The sequence below is a fragment of the Sylvia atricapilla genome, chromosome 5, assembly GCF_009819655.1.
Source record: "Sylvia atricapilla isolate bSylAtr1 chromosome 5, bSylAtr1.pri, whole genome shotgun sequence".
NCBI lineage: Eukaryota > Metazoa > Chordata > Aves > Passeriformes > Sylviidae > Sylvia > Sylvia atricapilla.
In genome coordinates this window covers 70001967-70019651 of record NC_089144.1, presented here as the reverse complement: position 1 = coordinate 70019651, position 17685 = coordinate 70001967, and the positions used below count along the sequence as shown (strand labels likewise).

Sequence of the window (17685 nt, the reverse complement as noted above, 5' to 3'; positions counted from 1 at the left end):
GACATGACTGCAGGACATCCCTGTGTGGTGCAAGGGCACACTGAAAGGGTGCTCCAGAATTAGACAGACCTACTGAAACTTTGGAATTACAGGCAAAGCACGCTGCAGACAGAGCTGAATTGCTCCCAGAGCATGAGCTAACAGCTCTTCACAGAGAGCTGACACACAGAAGCAGCTTCCTAACTGGAGGAGCCCCCACACTGCAGTCTGTCGTGGGGGTATGTATATGAAACATAAAGGCCTAAAGCTTGGTGAAGTCCCACTGAACTTCCTTTCCTCTCCTAAAAACACCCATCTCTGAACTGGGTTGCCTCTGAAGGCAAAAAATAAACCGCAAACATATTTTTGAGCAGTAGCAAAACAACCCAAAACAGAGTCAAATGCCAAGTAAGCTGTTGGCCCAAAATACATCTAATTTCAAAAAGTTTTTTTTGTTTTTTTGGTTTTTTTTTCTGAACTGCGAGGAGCCAAATGAGAAGACCTGAATAATACTGTGCCCCTCAGAGAAACAGGGAAAGCACAGGGGAAAAAGCACAGGGCTAGGGGTGACATGAAATCAATGGGTGGAAGTGACAGCTTTTCTTAGCCTTAACCATGCAAGATTAATTTTAAAATGTTTTCAAATTATTTGGGTTTTGTCCTCTTGTGGCTACAGCATGCGAGTAACCTTAACCAGTGCACATCACTGCCTTCTCCAAGCTGGAATGAGTTTCCCACCTATGTAGTACAGTCCCTGTGTCACTAGAAGATTATCAATCATCCAAGCAGTTACTATGGGTCCTTTCAGCACAAGACAAATGCTGCCTTAACTCAACTCTGTGGTTCAAGACAGCAGCAAGCCAGCCTCCTGCAGCCCTCAGTGGCCACAGAGTCACAGATTGACTGCCATTACCTTCCAGTGTAGCCAGACAAAAAAGCTGAACAGACAATCACACTGCCAGGGAAAACAGCAGGCTGTTTCCAAGTGTGGGTTAGAAAAGGGCACCTGCTAAATCTTTTAGAGAGCAAGTTGTAACAAAAATGAACTCAGCCCTAGCTGGCCCCAGGGCTTCAGCTCGATTAACAGACCCCTTCTGCCTTCCTGAGGCCTCTCTGTAATAACAGAGAAATCCAGGATGCTTACATCTCTGCAGATGAGATAGGACTATTGTAGTCACACTCAGATTAGATCCAAACAACTTCAATGCAATTCCAGTGTGATTTTGCATTAGGGCCTCTCATTCTCTCCTTTTCTAGCGATCACTTCAGCACTGGCTTATGTTCACTCTCCTCTTTGTGCAATTGTAGCATGCCCACACAAAACTGATGACCAAAGTGCAGTGAAATTCTATTACCAAAACCCCGCCCATCTTTTGTGTAGGTAAAACTGATAAATCCAAATGTTACCTCCATTCTTTAATAAAATAAGATCTCTAAGTGACTCTGCTGGAGTCTCCAGGCACCTGCAGCATTTCAGGGGTTGCTAGTCCAGCTCTTTTTGGTTTTGGAAATATCCAGCCAGCCATGCTCCCCACAGCCTGGGACCTGGGGACACTTCACCTGCTCTAGGTTGGGTATCCTGATGCCATCCATGGAGGTGACATCAGGCTGACACAGAGTCAAAAGGAACTCCTGGCAAAAAGTGATCAGCGAGAAGCTGTCAGCAGGTTTATGTCAGGAGGTTCACATTTCCTGAGCCTAGAGATCTTGTGCTGGTGGGTCAGGTGTGCTGGCCTTCTGGGTGTTTGCAAACCAAGGTAACATTACAGCTACTGCAAAATGCTGGCCACCTATTGAACTCCAGGAGACTCCCAGGCTCCTTGTCCTTGCCTTGTAGCAGCTCAGTGCCTTGAGCAAGAGGAGCCCCCATGACCTCTCTACCCTTCATCTTGTTCTCCTCTTTCTCGGCTGCTTAGAGCATGTCTTGTTAGCAAATACCATAAATTCTTTAAGGTCTAGGGGCAGTCAGACAAAGTCTAGGATGTGAGAAGGGGAGGAAAGGAGGAAAAAAAAAAACCAAAACTACTGTGCAGATTTTGAGTCCTTTCTGTTTATCATGAGGGAACAGGATGAAATCTCTTCTGAGGGAAACAGCAGTTCATTCCGGCATCACTAAAGTATTTTGTGGCCTCTTGTGTGAGTGGGTGAGTGGAGGGAAGGTTCAGAAGCTTAAACTATGCTAAATCAGACAAACTTCTCATCTGTGATGTAATTTGAGCACTGAGCTGTCAAGATAATTGAATATTTACAGTAATTCTTCCCTTGCTCGAGGTTTTATTTTTTTCAAAACCTTCCACATGAAACTCTTCTGGAAGGAGAGGGAGTGAGACACAGGCACAGGCAGTGTCCTCACACCACACAGCTCAAGATTGATGCATGTTGGGAACACTGTGAGGGTGGGAAATGGGACAGGGGCACTAGCTGCATGCATGGCGTTCATCCTGCAAAAGCAGGGGGATGCCTAGCAGGGAGCACCTCTCCATTTGAGCTCTGCCTCCCTCCCCACTCTCAAGGCATCCCACCTGCTCCCTGCCTTTTTACATCCCTCTGACGCATGCCTGCCTGCAACATTTCCACCTCTCATTTCATCTTTCTTCTTAATTCACACTTTCTCCATTTGCCCCTTGACTTTCCATCCTATTTTTCCATTTAGGTAAATCTGCTCAGCTGAACACACAAAGGACCTGGAGTTAAACAGATATAAAACAGTATAACAGATAAAAAGAGACCAAGCTACTGCAGGGAACAAGTGAGCAATCTGTTAGCACACTGACCCTGTCCAGAATGTGCCTGGTCCCGTGTACCTCTGTCCTGTGTCACACCTCTGGGTCAGACAGCAAGCACACAGGGACAAGGGGGCATGGAAACCTTCAATGTTCATAAGACCTTGACAACACCAGAATAGCTTCATCAGCCACAGCTTGGCACTTATTTTGTCCTCTGCACCTGTGAGCTCGAGAGTGGGTTTGGATCTGCCTTGGCACTCGAGAGGAGCAGCACTCATTGTCCAACAGCAGAAATGCACAGCCAGTGTGGCTCTGTGCCAGACTGAGGGGTGCTGACTGACCAGCAGGATGGAGGAATAAAGCTAAGGCTATCTAAAATAGACATAGTGATAATACAAAAGCCATGCAAGGAGTCCAGAAAATTCAGACTTTATATGCTGCACGTGTGACCCAAGATAATATACTTATGCAATGTCTGGCCAGCTGCTACCTTGCAATTACATTCAATGAAATTCATTATTAAAACAGTTCAAACATTACCATTTTTCTCTTCATATTTACATCTCCTTATACCTTTATTAAATACTTTTTACCTTTCCTAATCTTGGCTTCTGAACACCTTTTTTGCTGAAAATTAGCAGTCAAGAAATGGTATTTAAAACTTTAAATCATTCATGAAAAATAAAGAGGCAGTATTTTCCTTATGACATGAAGCCAATATGTTTTTGTCAAATTCAAAAGCTGCCTGATTCCCCTTCTCTGATAGAAGTTTTCAATTGAAATCTAATTAACTGCAACCTAATAAATTCATAATTTTTTGTCAAATAAATTTAGGTTTGGCACTGAAGCCAAAAACTTCATGGCTGTGACTTCCTAGACTCACAGATTTGCTGTGAGTCTCTGTGGAAAGTGAAGCTTTTCCTGCTTGTGGACTTCCATTTGATTCCTACATCTATGAGCACTTGATGTGACCAGGGCAGAAGACTTCAGTCAGTCTCTGCTCTAAATTCCTTCAGCTTCTCAGCTATGCCAGGGCTCAAAGACTGGCGTGTACCTATGCTGTGGCAAGATGGGATTTAATCAATGTCTTCTGTGTACAGGAATATGCCTTTCTGTCATCCTTGATCTGGCAATCAGATTTTGCAAACTGGAATTTCTACTACTTCAAAGATCTAGAACATAGGAATCCATAGGAAAAATTAAGACTATCAGTTTTCCCTGACTGAAATTTTATTCAGGTATCTATGCCAAAAGTAGGAGCTGACATCTCTCCGTTTACCAAAATGTCTAGCCCCTGATATATTAGTTCAAATCTTCCACCTGAAGTTTGTGGTATGGTGGGAGACTGATTTACCCCTAAATTCTTCCACTTCAATCATACACACCAGGACGAGAAAAAGGTCTCACTGCCTCTGCTCTGCCTTCTAAGACTGTGGCTACAATACAAAGAAGGAGCAAAGCTAGTATTTGGACAATGAATTCCAATGGTCCCATATCTCCCCCCTGACATTATTGAGCTACCCTGGCGAAAGGAAAGTAAAAAAAGGCATATGCATCACTAGATCCACAGAGACCTGGTCCTCGGTGGCAGAGGTGTAGCAGTGGGCAGGGAACATGCAGAGAACAGGGCTGGCCAGAGACTCCTCCATCAGCTGAATCTGTGCTGTGGAAAGGGAAGGGAGGCAGTAAAATCCACTTACTGCCATCCACAACTGCCTGGATAGTGGGGACCAGCAGCACTGGAGAAACAGCACTGAGGCAGGGTGAAGAGCATACAGACAGACAGGAAAAAGAGTATACAGATAAAGGTCTACGGCATTATGGGGCGCATATGGCATTAAAGACATCTCCTGTCATCTCTTGCTAAGGCTGGACATGCCTGAGCTCGTACACAAAGAGAGCTGGAAGATGAATCCAATCTCTTGTAAATCCATCTGGACATATTAGAAGCAGAACCAGGAGATTTTGATGAGGCCTGAACAGGCACTAAGCAAAAGTGGAGGGCTACTGCTTCCACTCAAAGTCTGCAGCCACAGGATGCAGCACACAAACCAGCAGATGCAGACAGGCTGCTTACCAGCCCAGCAGGGCTTCCAGCCAGGACCTACTTTTTTAAGATTTCTGCCCATGCCCACCAGTTTGCTCTACAGCTGGAGCCACATCCTTATTTTCCACAAAGGTCCAGCACTTAAAACCTGTCTCATTTTTTGGACCTAATCTTTTGCTACGTGGACATTGTGGTGCAGGAGGAATAGTGCTGCCAGGCAGATCCCAGCACTGACCCTCCTCTCAGCTCTCTTGGGATTCATAGATATATCTATATAGATAGAAGAACAAAACTGCACATTTGCACCTATTGTGCACAGTTTGGTGCCTCTGGGGCCAGGCTTCAGCATGCACCCTAAACAGATGATCCAAAATCTTTTCAACATCTACCACAGAAAAAGTGGATTAACACGATAGGCCTCTAAATTACTCTGCAAACCACAGTGTACTAAGTTAAGTAGTACTGCCTATCTCTTTTAAATTTAGAGCTCATTATGCTGCAAAAAGACAACCCTCTGCTTACACAAAAACTGAAAGACAGAAGTTTAAAAAAAGAAGCCTTGCTAGTAAAACAAAAAATGGGAAAATGACACTCTTTTTCCCATTTATAAAGTATAATGATAAGAAAGAATCTGCAGTTCTGTTAGTAAAAAGACATTTCCTCAGAGAGCGATAGATCAATTACTAATTGCACAGTCAGCTCCTGAGTTGTGATGCTTTATATTCCTATAAAAACCCCCAAACCTGCAATTGCCCCCACTCCAGTACAATTTTTTTTTCTTTTTTTTCTTTTTTTTTTTTTTTTTTTTAAATATTGCTGTGCAGGCAAAAGCCACTGAAAGCTTCCAGAGTCTGTGAGACTGGTCCCTTGCTGCCTGGAATGTGATTATTTCACACCCTGGAACACTCAGATTTCTCTCCAAACTGTGTACTAAGAGAAAATGTCAGAGTCTCTTAATAGTTTCAGAGACATGATACGAAGAGACATAAGCAGGTTTTCACACTGTGATAAGAAAGCCAGGACTCTCCAAGCTCAGATGACTGAATGCAAGTTATGGGGCCTCACTTTTAAAAACCAAGAGTCAGAACACAGGCTCTGAGCTCTGTATTTCACTGCTTAGGGGAATTAAAAAAAAAAAAAAGGAAAATAAAAAAGAATGTCTGCATTTTGGTCCTACAAGCCGGCTGGTTTTACCTTTTTTTGGGGGGGTTGTATTTTGGTTTTTTTTTAAAGAAACCTAACACTCACATGGTAGTGAATTAGCTTTTGGGAAGGCAAAAAATCCGAGGCAATAATTGAGAGCTACATGTTACGCAGGCAGGGTAGCACTGCCTCCTTGTTTTGATTCTTCTCTGGTGTGATTCATTTCGTTTTGATGACTGCTTTCATTTCAATATGTTGCACATCTAGGGATAGCTTTACTTGGAGAAAGCAAATGAAATAATTAGTATCATTAAGGAGGGAAAAGAGAGTGCATGTTTGAGGGGAGGGCTGTGCTGCTGCTATTTCTACCTTTGGTTAAGATGCTATTTTTTAGCCTGCTGCTTGCTGGTTTCCATCTTTTTCTGATCACTACTTGAAACACCTAATTGCTATATTTATTACAGTTTTCTTTAACTTGCCATGATTTTATAGCGACTTCTATTTGGCATCAAACGTTAGCTAACTAGGATTTTCTGAGCATTCTGCTGTTTACCCTGCTGCTAATATGTATTTGATGATGTGAGATTTGAAATCATAACTTGAAATCATAACATAAATTTTAAATTCATAAGCATGCGAATTCTGGCCAGGTCCCCGAAGGACTGCAGCTATTTGAAAGCAAAGAAAAAGCAGAAGATTGGCAACACTTCCCCATCTTCTGAGATTAAGGCCAGCTGGTCTATTCCAGGCTAAGAGGCATCTTCCCAGCGTGGAAGGGCACCACGCAGTGATGGATTTGTTTCCTGGAAACAGGTGGGCATTTGAGGATGGGGGGTTGGTGCCTCACATCCTTCAGACAGCTGCCAGTTCCCTCTCCTAGGCTGAAATTTAGAGGGATGAACATGGGGCCATAAGTGCTTTCCATGTAAGGGCAAAGTTGGTGTTCACACTGATGCTGCACAAGTTTGAAAGGAGCTTGGGCAGATGAATTTAGGAAGCATCATCACTCCAAGTTTTTGGAAAGAATGCCATATCTAGGGAATTATGGGGGACAGAACTCAAGGATAGTAGATAACTATCAGAAAGAAAATGTAAAAGTAATATCTCAGTTAATAGAAATACTTTCCAGACTCCCAGTGTGGAAGCTGCTTAAAGCTCTCCTGAAGAAGCAACCAGCCAAAAGGCACAGGGAGTGAGAAGAAGTGTTCTGCTCAGCTTGAGGGGCTGTCAGGCTTGGCTGAAAAGAGGTCTTCAGCTGTACAAAACCCTTTCCAAAGGCTGCATAACTACTCAGAAAGGAAAAGATGTTTTGGAAAAGAAATGAAGATACCAGGAGAGCTGTGCTGCCATACTATAGGTGAAAGTAAAAAGCAAATTTAGGAAGGCTTTCAGACTTGAAGGACAGTATTTACCCATGATGATGTGCTTTGAAACGATTTGTTTTTCTTATCCTGATAGATATAGCACATATTATCGACTTGGATTTGTGTCCCATTCTGAAGAAGATGGACAGTAACATGCAGCTGAATTCCTTAGTGGCACATTCTGGCCAACAGGCAAAAGGGTGATGGAGTAATTTGGTAACAAAGTGCTGGCTTGGCCAGCCACATAGAGCATGAAACTGGCAGAGAACTGTGCTAATCTTGTGTAGAAATATTAACCAGCATTTCATTCGAAGAAAAATTAGGTTTTTAGAAAACGGAAAGACCAGTCAAGAAGATTAAATAAAAGACCAAAGAGGAAAGTGATAAAACTAGGAAAATAATTAATTCTTACAGAACCTCCATGTCAAGAACAAAACTAATCAAGGCACTAAAAGATGTAAAGAGGAGAAAAATAGTGTCACCTCTACACCTGTGCTAGGGGCCTGAGGATTAAAGAGAATAAGAATTGTACATTTTATGAGCATAATGCCTAAATGGCATTAGGAAGGCCTGGTGGGAAAATCTGCACGAAAGGAACATTAAAACCAAGGATTTTAACCTAGCAGGGAGGCTCTAGTGGACAGAAAGAGAGGGGGAGTAACACACTCTGTCAAAAATGTAATTTTCTAGTACAGAATAACTGACTAAATACTTACAGATTAATTTTCTGCCATACAGAGAATTCCTCCTTGCTAGAGAAAAGGGTTGACAGGACCCTCATGAAATTGAACAGATGAATGCAAGGTCCTGCATTTGGGGTGGACTGATGGACAGTGGTGCTGCTGAAAAGGAGCTGCCAGTCCTGGGGGACAGGTCTACACAGTGAAGGACAATGACATACCAAGCTGCATCAGCTGGACTGCAACAGACAGATGAGGGAGGGACTATGTCCCTTACTTTGCACTTGGTAGACCATGTCTAAAACAGCACACTCACTTTTGGCCCTCAAATAAAAGGAGGTGTTGATAAATTGAAGAAAGTTCAGTGGAGGGTCACCAAGGTGCTCAGAGTTGAAGCATTTGTCCTGTGAGGAGAGGCTGAAGGATGTGGGGTTGTTCAGCTTGGAGAGGAGTTGATTCCTTGGTACCTACAAGGCAGTCGGTGACATTAAGCCAGAATCTTCATAGTGCCACATGGCAGGAAAACAAGACACAACAAACACAAAACCAGGGAGGAAAGGGAGGTTCAGACCAGTAACAGAGATACATCAGTGCTGGGGCTGAGATGGTGAGAGATGGTGCCATCTCCATCTGTGGTGAGTCAAGATTTGGCTGGAAAACTCTGACTTGAGTTTGCTGTTGACCCTCCTCTTTTAAACAACAAGATTGGAGTGGAGACCCCACAAGGCCCCTTCCAGCCCTGATTAGCTGTGAACCTATGAATGTGATTAGGTATGCCCAGATCACACAAGAACATGGGTTGACCAGCTTTCTTGATAAAAGCACTCTTCCAATCCACCTCTAAGAATTAAATTTGAGCTATGCATTGCAGGTACCTAAATCTCCTTGGAAGTTCTCAGCCTTACAAATCACAGAAAATTGTATTTAAGAATGGAAGACAGAGAGATTGTCCATCAAGTCCTTTAAAAAAAAGTATTACAGAACTTGATTGCATGTGCTATGTCCAACTCATATAAGCTCATCAACAGTACCAGATATATCTGGTGGATTTGAGAGGCCATATTAATGAGTTTGAAACCATACAGAAACAGCCATAGAATCATAAAATCATTTAGATTGGAAAATGCCTTTAAGATCATTAAGTGCAACTCAGCCTAGCCAAGTCCACCACTAAACCCTGTCCTTAAGCACCAGTCACATCTACAGGTCTTTTAAATAGCTCCATGTGTCAAACTAGTCAGACTTCAATTCAGGAGCTGTGGAGCACAATCAAGTGGTGTTCAGGAATATTTATCAGGTACCCAAGAAGCTTCAGGAGAGACAAGAAAGGTGAACAGGCTTAAAAGATAGTACAACATGAGTGAAAGCAAAAGCAGCAATGTAACAGCAGGACAGGGGAAGGTAATAGCCATGAACATAAATTAGGAGATGGACTTGTAGAAAATTTGTAAGAGAACTGAAAGACCACATAAAATGGTATAGGTTTTGGAAGAAGAAAACAGAATTACCACTAACAGTGTAAAAAAAGGCAGAAAACATCAGCTAAAAAAAAAGTCCTCTGGGGAAGGTCAGATGATGTATGTGCACCATTGATCATAATCAGCTAATTTCAGCCCCAGCTGTGATCAAGTATTTCAGGCTGTGCCTAAATAGGGATTTTCTAAGATAAGCAAGCCTGGACAATCTGTATGCAAGAGTTTTAAAAGAGACAGCCAGAAAAGATTTGGACCAGATATTTTTTGATAATTTTTGATTAGACTCAGAAAACTGGGAAAGCATCCAGGGGTCAAAGGAATTCTGATGTTGTGCCAGCACACAGTGATCTCAATGACAGGAATGATGCTGGTGACAGTACAGTAATGAAATTGTCAATATGCATCGTGGATAGATTATGGATTAAAAGTGGATAACAAAATTAACCATACCCAATAAAATTTAAGGAAAAATAGACATCATCAAACTAATGTACTGTAATATCTTATCAGATTACAAGTCTGGTTCACACAAGTAATTAGGTTGATATGGCTGGAATGATATGTAATCATCATGACATACATTAGCTGGAGAAAAACTAAGTAATAAACCTCACATGCAACACTAAATGGGGATTCATTTGTGAGCAGATGTACTTCTGTAATACACAATTCTTGCCACACTGTTCTTTATTTATTCATCACAACCTGACAGAAAACTAAAAAAAGTCACTGATGGATTTTGCAGTTGAGGCATATTTTTGGGAGAACAGAAAAGAAATGAAGATGACAAGTAAGTTATAGATGAACTGAAGCAGCGTGAACTGCTTTGGAAATGCAAATAATATGTATTCCAGTGTGAAAAAATGGAACCAACACACTCCTGTGAACAAAGTTTACTGTTCCTACTAATAGGAAGGGGTTTTCTCTCTTTGGAAGAGGAGACAGGAAAAAAACCCCAACCAATCAAGCTCGGAGGCAATTAAGAAAGCAGCTGAATGAATTGATAGTGAGGTGCTGTGATTGAATGAACAGATTACTGCAATACTTGGCTGTAGGAAACAGGAAATTTCAGGAAGGAATAGGTAGACAATATTACAACCAACAGCACTGAAGCAGACTGAAGCTCTGACAGAATGCTCTGTCTTGTTCTGAAGTGCACCACTTTTAAAAGCTGTTTAATAACACCGCAAGAATATCCCCAAATGCCAAAATACCCAAAATCTATTCCTCACACCAAAGGTAAGGACAGGGTGGAATTTGACCACAGTTTGAGATCTACATGGCAAACCCCACTGTGATAATGGAGAGAGGAAAAGACAGCATTCTGTGAAAGACAGACCTCCATTGACTCCTCAGTCAATGGAATTCAAACAAGTAGTTAGAGAGAGATTTGGGGCATATTTTGGGGACACATGAGTAATCACAACAACACCACCACCCCCACCCCCCAGCGAAGTCCTCTGCCCTTTAATTTATCTAAGATGTCCCAGGGATGCCACAGAAGAGGTCAAAGACACAGAATTCCCACCACAGACAGTTAATTACAGCACTCACATCATGAGAGGCAGAGCAACCACTCCCTACGTGGAATTCATGCCCCCAAGGTCAGGGAGACCCTCAGATGAGATATATAAAGGAATGATAGATCCTTTCCTAGAGGGACAGTGGCATCATCTCCAACCACATGTGAATGCAACTGTTTCACAAAATAGAGTGAGCGGGGCAATTGCTCACTCTTGTATTGCTAGAGAACTGCTTGGCTTAAAAAGTTGGTGAGTATCAGCACAAAAACAAGTGACTCGCCCCCTAAATTCACACACATATAGACTCTGGCTGACATTTCCAATCTGATTACTTTCTCATTATCTCAGCTTTCAAACCATCATAGGCTCTCAGCTTGAGGAAGCTGCCCTCTGAAGTTGCCTCAGTTCAAGCTTTCCAAACACATCCATCCCTGTGGGAAACAAATGACAGCAGACAAGACCTAATCACAAATGGAAGGGAAGAGGGACTCCCACCAGGACAGCTGGTAGTGATGAGCACAGTCTGCTTGAAATGTCTGGGAACTTGCAACCTCCCGTCACCAGCAAATAGTTGGGAAGGGGAGCATCAACAAGCTGAATCTGCAGCCCTGGCTTTTTGTGCACACAAGGGCATTGGCACTCTTCAATCCAAATTGCTTCATATGATTTTTTGGAGCTCTGAGGGGAACAATGAGGGAGAGCGTTAACTTATAACTGTTGGTTTGGGTTTCTCCTAACCTATTCAGAGAAAAAACATGTTGAAGGTGGTTAGGGGAGGGAGTGTTCAAGAGGGGAGGAAAAATTCTGGTGATGTCAGCTCCTATCACCATGGAAACTAAATATTTTTAGTGACAATGAAGTCTTCCTCCTTGAGCTGCTGGGTTGCAGGGGCAAGCAGGGCAAGGGCACACGAGGGAATTTAGCTAACTAAAACTACAGCTTCTGGCTTTCCAAGGAAGTGAGGAAATAACTACAAGTGATTGCCTGAATACATGGTTTATGTAATCAAAACACTGTCTGGGGCCTTAGCAGCAAATAGTCATTATCCTCTTTGATGAAGCATGCTGTCATGCAGCAAACCAGACGGAGACAGCTGCCCAGGAATGCCCCACAGAATGAGCCCTGCCTGCACCTCGCTTTTCCATGCTACATCTATAATTTTTATAAATAAATAAATATAATTTTTCTTTGCAACCTCTGCTGCCTTGCTGGTGCTTATTTGGAGAGGGAGAAGGGAGGAGAAAGGGCTGGGTAGCACAGTCCATATTCTTGAAACTGGAGAGAAGCTGCATGGACTCTAGGCTTGGCATTGCACCTCAACATCAGCGACGTTTCATTAGGAGCCAAGTTTATGACCTCCCTCAGAGAAAACAAAAATCCAGGATTGTTAAGGCCTGTGGGCCTGCCAGGAGACTTCTTGGGGCTATGCCTTGGGAGAATGTCCCCTAGACCTTAACCTCTCCTAGGGACTCCCCGTTTAAGTGATGTGTTCTCAGTCACCCCCAGTGCCATGCCCCACTGTTGGCCCGTAGGTTATGACCCCCACAGCTGACCTTAAATGGTCAGCTTTCTAGCAGTTTCTCTGTTCTTTGAAACCCCATTGGTTTGGACCCCTGTCTGTTTACCCTTGTGTTTCCCTATTGGTCATTGATCACCCTGCTCCCACCCACACAGCTCGGTGATTGGTCGTTACTCTTAGCTCCACCCCCTTCTGCTCACATATAAAAGCCTGGGCCCTCTAACTGTGGGCATCTTTGCTTCTGGAGCCTTTGGGTGTGCCTGCAATAAAACCCAGTGGATTTCTGCTCAAAGGCCCTTTCTGTCCTCCATCATCAGCCAGTTACCTGTGGTGTGTGTGATTGCTGTGCCCCTCCCTGAACACCTTCCTCTGGGAGATGCTTTTGGGAGATTGCAGCGAGTCACCACTGACCCGTGCTGCAACACAGGAGCATGGAAAGGTTCTTAGAAAAAAGCTGATTAGCCTCTAATCAGGATCTAACTCCCTGGCATGGAGAAAACGTGGAAGACCTAATGCTAAGTGTCCTCCCTAAGTCAGAATGCTAAGGCAGGATCTGACGCAGTAAGCTGAAGCCATGATCCAGGTGTGGAGTCAATGAGGATAAAGGTTGGGGCTTACATTTAAGGTTAAGCAAAAGCCTGCAGATGTAAGGACAAGTTAAAGCCTTGGATTTGATTTAAACAGTGCAGACAATTTTAATGAATTTCAAAGAATAATGAATTAATAACCACAAGCTTTTATAACTCGAAATACATTATATAGTCATTAGTTCTATATAACTAAGTGGAAAAATCCTTCTTAGCAGAAGTCCTTTGAGATCAGATACTCTCGTGAGATTACTATCATTTCATTCTTACACCTCATAAGGACAATTGAATAGAAATCATGGAACAAATTTCTTTCAGTTTTGGACCTGAAATAAAAAATCCTCCACACAAATTACTTCATAGCTAAGGAGTTGATTCAAAGTCTCCCTGGCATTAAAAGTTCAGATATGAGCTTTTTTTCCCCTTGTACTGCTATCAGATGCACAAAAGACTGTCTCTCCTCAAATTCCTGCCAGTAATGATGACAGAAGGAAATATATAAGGGAGTTTGCTCCTTTTTTTGTCTAGGTAGTGTGGATTTCACTTATTTTCTGCGTGAAGTATTTGAGCTCACTCTCTCTCATTTAGTGTTGCCTCACTGATTTCACCATCTCTTCAGACAGTGCCACTCACATGCCATGCTTGCAGGGACCCTAGGCAGAGGAAGACTCACAAATCCCAAGCCTTTTTACCTCATATGCTGGTTTTCCTGTGCCCACCTGGAGCAGAGTCTCCCAGCATACTGCAGCATGTCACCCACACAGAGGAGCACCATGGGCTTGGCTCCAAGGTCCCCTTTTGAAAACTACCCAGCTTTTCCTTCCTCAAAGGTGACTGTGCTAGGGTCTTCTTTCCCTGCATCCAGTCTCCAGCAATCTTGCCACCAGTAGCTCAGGCTAGAACATACAGTGATCTGGCTTTTCTCAGCATGTCTCAAGGGCTTTAACTGGCCCTTGTTATTCCTCATGTCAGGCCATTTTTAAATCAGATGTTAATCTCAGCCAGCTCAGCTAAAAGAAAGGTCTTTCCATCTCACACATATTGTGTTAAAAAATGTTTAGAAAAGCCTACAGCTTTCATCTGCTTGTCCTCCTTTTGTGCACAACCTGGCTGAGAATCAGCCTCTAAATTTTTACAGCTGCACTCAGTTCGAAAATCTCTGCTTCTCCCAGAAGCAAACAATTATCTGCTCCTCCAGAGGAATTGACTTTCAAGTCTTGCAGTAGAAGAACTCTGTCACAAGCAAATATAACAACAGTTCTGCTCCACATCACGGGGGAAAACTCTGCAAAGTGAGCTCAAACTCACTGCTAGCTCAGTCAGTAATACATGCATTTCTAGTCTACAGTGGAGCTGGTAATTCCTGGCCAATGAAAAAGAAAATTGAGGGCTTCTCTTGTTCACTTTTTTTCTGTGAGAAGAGCAATATAACATATTTATTTCTGACTTTTTTTTTATTATACCACAAAGCATTCTAATCGAAAAATTAGAATTTCAGGGGGAAAAGCACATCCCACTGGTATCAGAAATGGACATTTTGCTGTGATTTAACAGGCAAATTCTGGTAGACTTTCCACTTGATACAAGCAGAGGGGAAAATCAAAGCTTCACCATAGCAACTTTGTTGTAAAAAACCCTCAAATGTCAACTTGTCCCAATAGTACCACGGGTAATGTTGGTGCAATACAAAAACAAAAAGCCCTGAATAAAAACCCCCTACATTCCTACCCTTGAAACACTCCTGCTGGAAACAGAAACACTAGCTTTGGTTTGGTTCTGGTAAAGGTTACATGATGCCTTCACTTTCAGCTTTCATATGTTTCAGATTCCGTACTGCATTGGTATATAACTCTGAACTTCATATAAAGTGTCAGCAAGTTCTCTTCACAGGGTAGTCAGATAAAACAATCCTTTTCCAGCCCAAGAGCCAAGGACACTGTTACAGCTTCAGGCCCAGGAAGTATAAACAGCAAATTGAGGAGAGCAAACTTGGGAGGATGAGACTTCATAACCCAAGCTGTAATTGGACTATTAACCCAATATGTAAATGGACCAAAGCTTAGAAAATTGTGAAAACTTGTGCCCCGTCATCCATTTTGGGTGTAGCCTTGGCCGGGCTCTTGAACTGCCCAAGGTGTACCCTTTGAAAGCCTTTTTAATAAACACCTACTTTATTCCTTGAACACTGTCTTGCTCTGTTCTAGGTAGCCTCTCAAGGCCTCATGCACTTCTTCTACCCAGACATTTCAAAATCACAAAACCCCAGAAATGTTTCTGGGCAAGCTCTTCAGCTGGTACGAAGGAACACCTTCTACTCAAGTTGTGCTAGACAGATGGCTGCACATCAGCTGAGGAGTTAAACTACCTTGTCTGCTCTTCCTTCCACTGGCTGCCAACCCCAGCATGCCTGATTCCAGCTTGGCAGCCTCACCAGAGTATCACCAGAGTTGAAACTCTCTCCTCAGTTACATCATTTCTGTTCCACACAAGACTGTAGTAAACCCAGAATAAAAAACCTCAAAAATTATCAACCTACCCAGCCATGACAATGAAGAAGTCCAGGCGGTTCCAGGTATCTCCTAAGTAACACTTCTTGCCAAAGATCCCCAGGGCCACCATCTTCAAGACCATTTCCATGGCAAAGAAGATGAAGATGAAATCATCAAACACCTGCCGAACAGAAACCCAAGAGCATATTTGACAAGCATTTTCAGCCTTGGACTTTAAAACACAGAATGTAAGAAAAATACCAATTCCAGTACTCCTGAAAGTGAGATAGAGGCAGAGTCAGAAAAGTTTCTTTCATGTAGCCCTTGAATCACAGTTTCTTGCTGCTCAAGTTCAGTAAGGGCTTTTATAGTTTTTTCACCCACAGGTGAAGTAACTGATGCAGACTCAGAGAGTCCTTACACAGACTTGAAAAGTTCCTTGGCTCAGCACCAGCCAGGAAAACACTGTTTTTCCAAGACCCCTCAACAGGGACACCACATCACATTGCTGTAAATGACCCAGCTGAGGACATAGTGCAGCTTTCCACACAGCTTGGACAGCACACAGTCATCACAGAGAGAAGCTTCAGATACCTGAAGGCCTTCAGCCTGAAGCCACAACAACACTGTGGATGACACCCTTTGCTGTCACCTTCCCTTTGGGGAAGCATCAGGCACAGCTGGTGTGTTTACAGTCTGGATGTACTCATGGTCCTTCTAAGCATTCTTTTTATTTCCTTGCCCTTTGGGCATCCTAAATGCCACAGTATCTGTTGAATCAGTAATAGTCTTGCACATTACCAGACTACCAAATGCATTGGAAGCTGCTATTCCCTCCTTCCTGGATAACCTTAGTTATCTCTCCCTGGCTTACCCCTGACCTATGTGTCTTGTAGGTGTCTGTTAGGAAACCCCTGCTCATATGCAGGTTCAGGAATATTTATTAGCAAGTGTTCAGTATTGCATAGTCACAAATAAAGTTCATCCATTCTCTCTCTTGTGCCATTCCCCTCCTCAAAGCAAGCTCTTGCCATTTGACAACAGGATAGCTGGCTGCTAGGGATAGACTTGCCAGTCTCTCTGGGAAGCTATAGCCCACACTCTGAAGGAAAGCCTACACGAAAATGTGTGACTTGGACTGAAGCACCATCACAACAAGAAGGAAATCTGCTTACCTGCAAGATTTTACACCTGTCTGAAAGGCAGTCCATATCCTCACATGGCTGGTACATTCCCAAGGTAACACAGTTTAGCAAAATCACCATCATGCTGACACACTCGAACCAGGTGGAAAAGAGTCAAGGAAAACTTCTGCAAAAGCATCATGGTTGAAATAAACCCACTCTAGGCTTGAAGTAACAAAATAGGGGGGTTAAGGGAAAGAAGTACTGGTAGGCTGATTTATTACATTCCCACATTCTCTGCACTTAGTTTATCACTACTCCGTTCCCTGATTAAGCCAAAACTCTTTTGTAGAAGGGAAAGCAGAGGTAGCACAAAAGGCCTAAACTACTGACACAAGCCAAGTCATTGCCATAGTCAAACATGCTGGCTCCTCTCCTGTGGGTTTGCTGAGTCCTTCCCTCATTGGTTTACTGAATCTTCCCAATACATGGAAGAGACTTTCCAAGGTGGCCTATATCTAAATGTATCTCCCAAGACCAAGGGATCTTAATCAAAACAGGCAGATTGATCTCTACATGATTATTGCCCTTCTGGGAAGGGGGTGATGAAGCCAGAACTCTCCCTTGTTCCCTCTCAGAGAAATTTGGTGTAAAGAAGTGCCACTGCTCCATCTAATCTGTTACTATGCTTCCCGCAGTGACCCACACCGTAAAAACTCCACAAGCACCCAAGTTACTCAGTAACTAAGAGGAGAAATTGTGTTTCTGACCCCAGCTGGTGATGTGTTTATGCCCTAAAGCATGAGGATTGATAGTCCTTATAATTGTATTCTCAGCTACGCTGGTGTCCCTGCAGATGCTTTGCTTATTCATTTGAATTGTTTGTTGATAATCTTGCTAAAATATCTGCTTCAATAATAGTTTGCAACCCCGAGCTACAATGGCTAATTATACTTTACATTAAAAACTGTTCCCTCCTATTTATTATTAATTTGTTGTTTTATAATTTCATCAAGTGCCACTTCATTT

The 17685-nt window shown here is 42.9% G+C and overlaps 1 protein-coding gene across 1 annotated transcript in view; it reads right to left on the bottom strand.

Moving 5' to 3' along the window:
• Window positions 1-16814, bottom strand: part of CACNA1I (calcium voltage-gated channel subunit alpha1 I) — an 86724-nt gene extending 69910 nt beyond the window's left edge. The window contains exons 1-2 of the mRNA XM_066320078.1: window positions 16708-16814; window positions 15580-15713 (exon numbers count right to left, since the gene is read on the bottom strand). Coding sequence (XP_066176175.1) covers window positions 15580-15713; window positions 16708-16800 — 227 coding nt within the window. The 5' untranslated portion in view covers window positions 16801-16814. The remainder of the gene's footprint in view (window positions 1-15579; window positions 15714-16707) is intronic.
• Window positions 16815-17685: the final 871 nt, after the last annotated feature.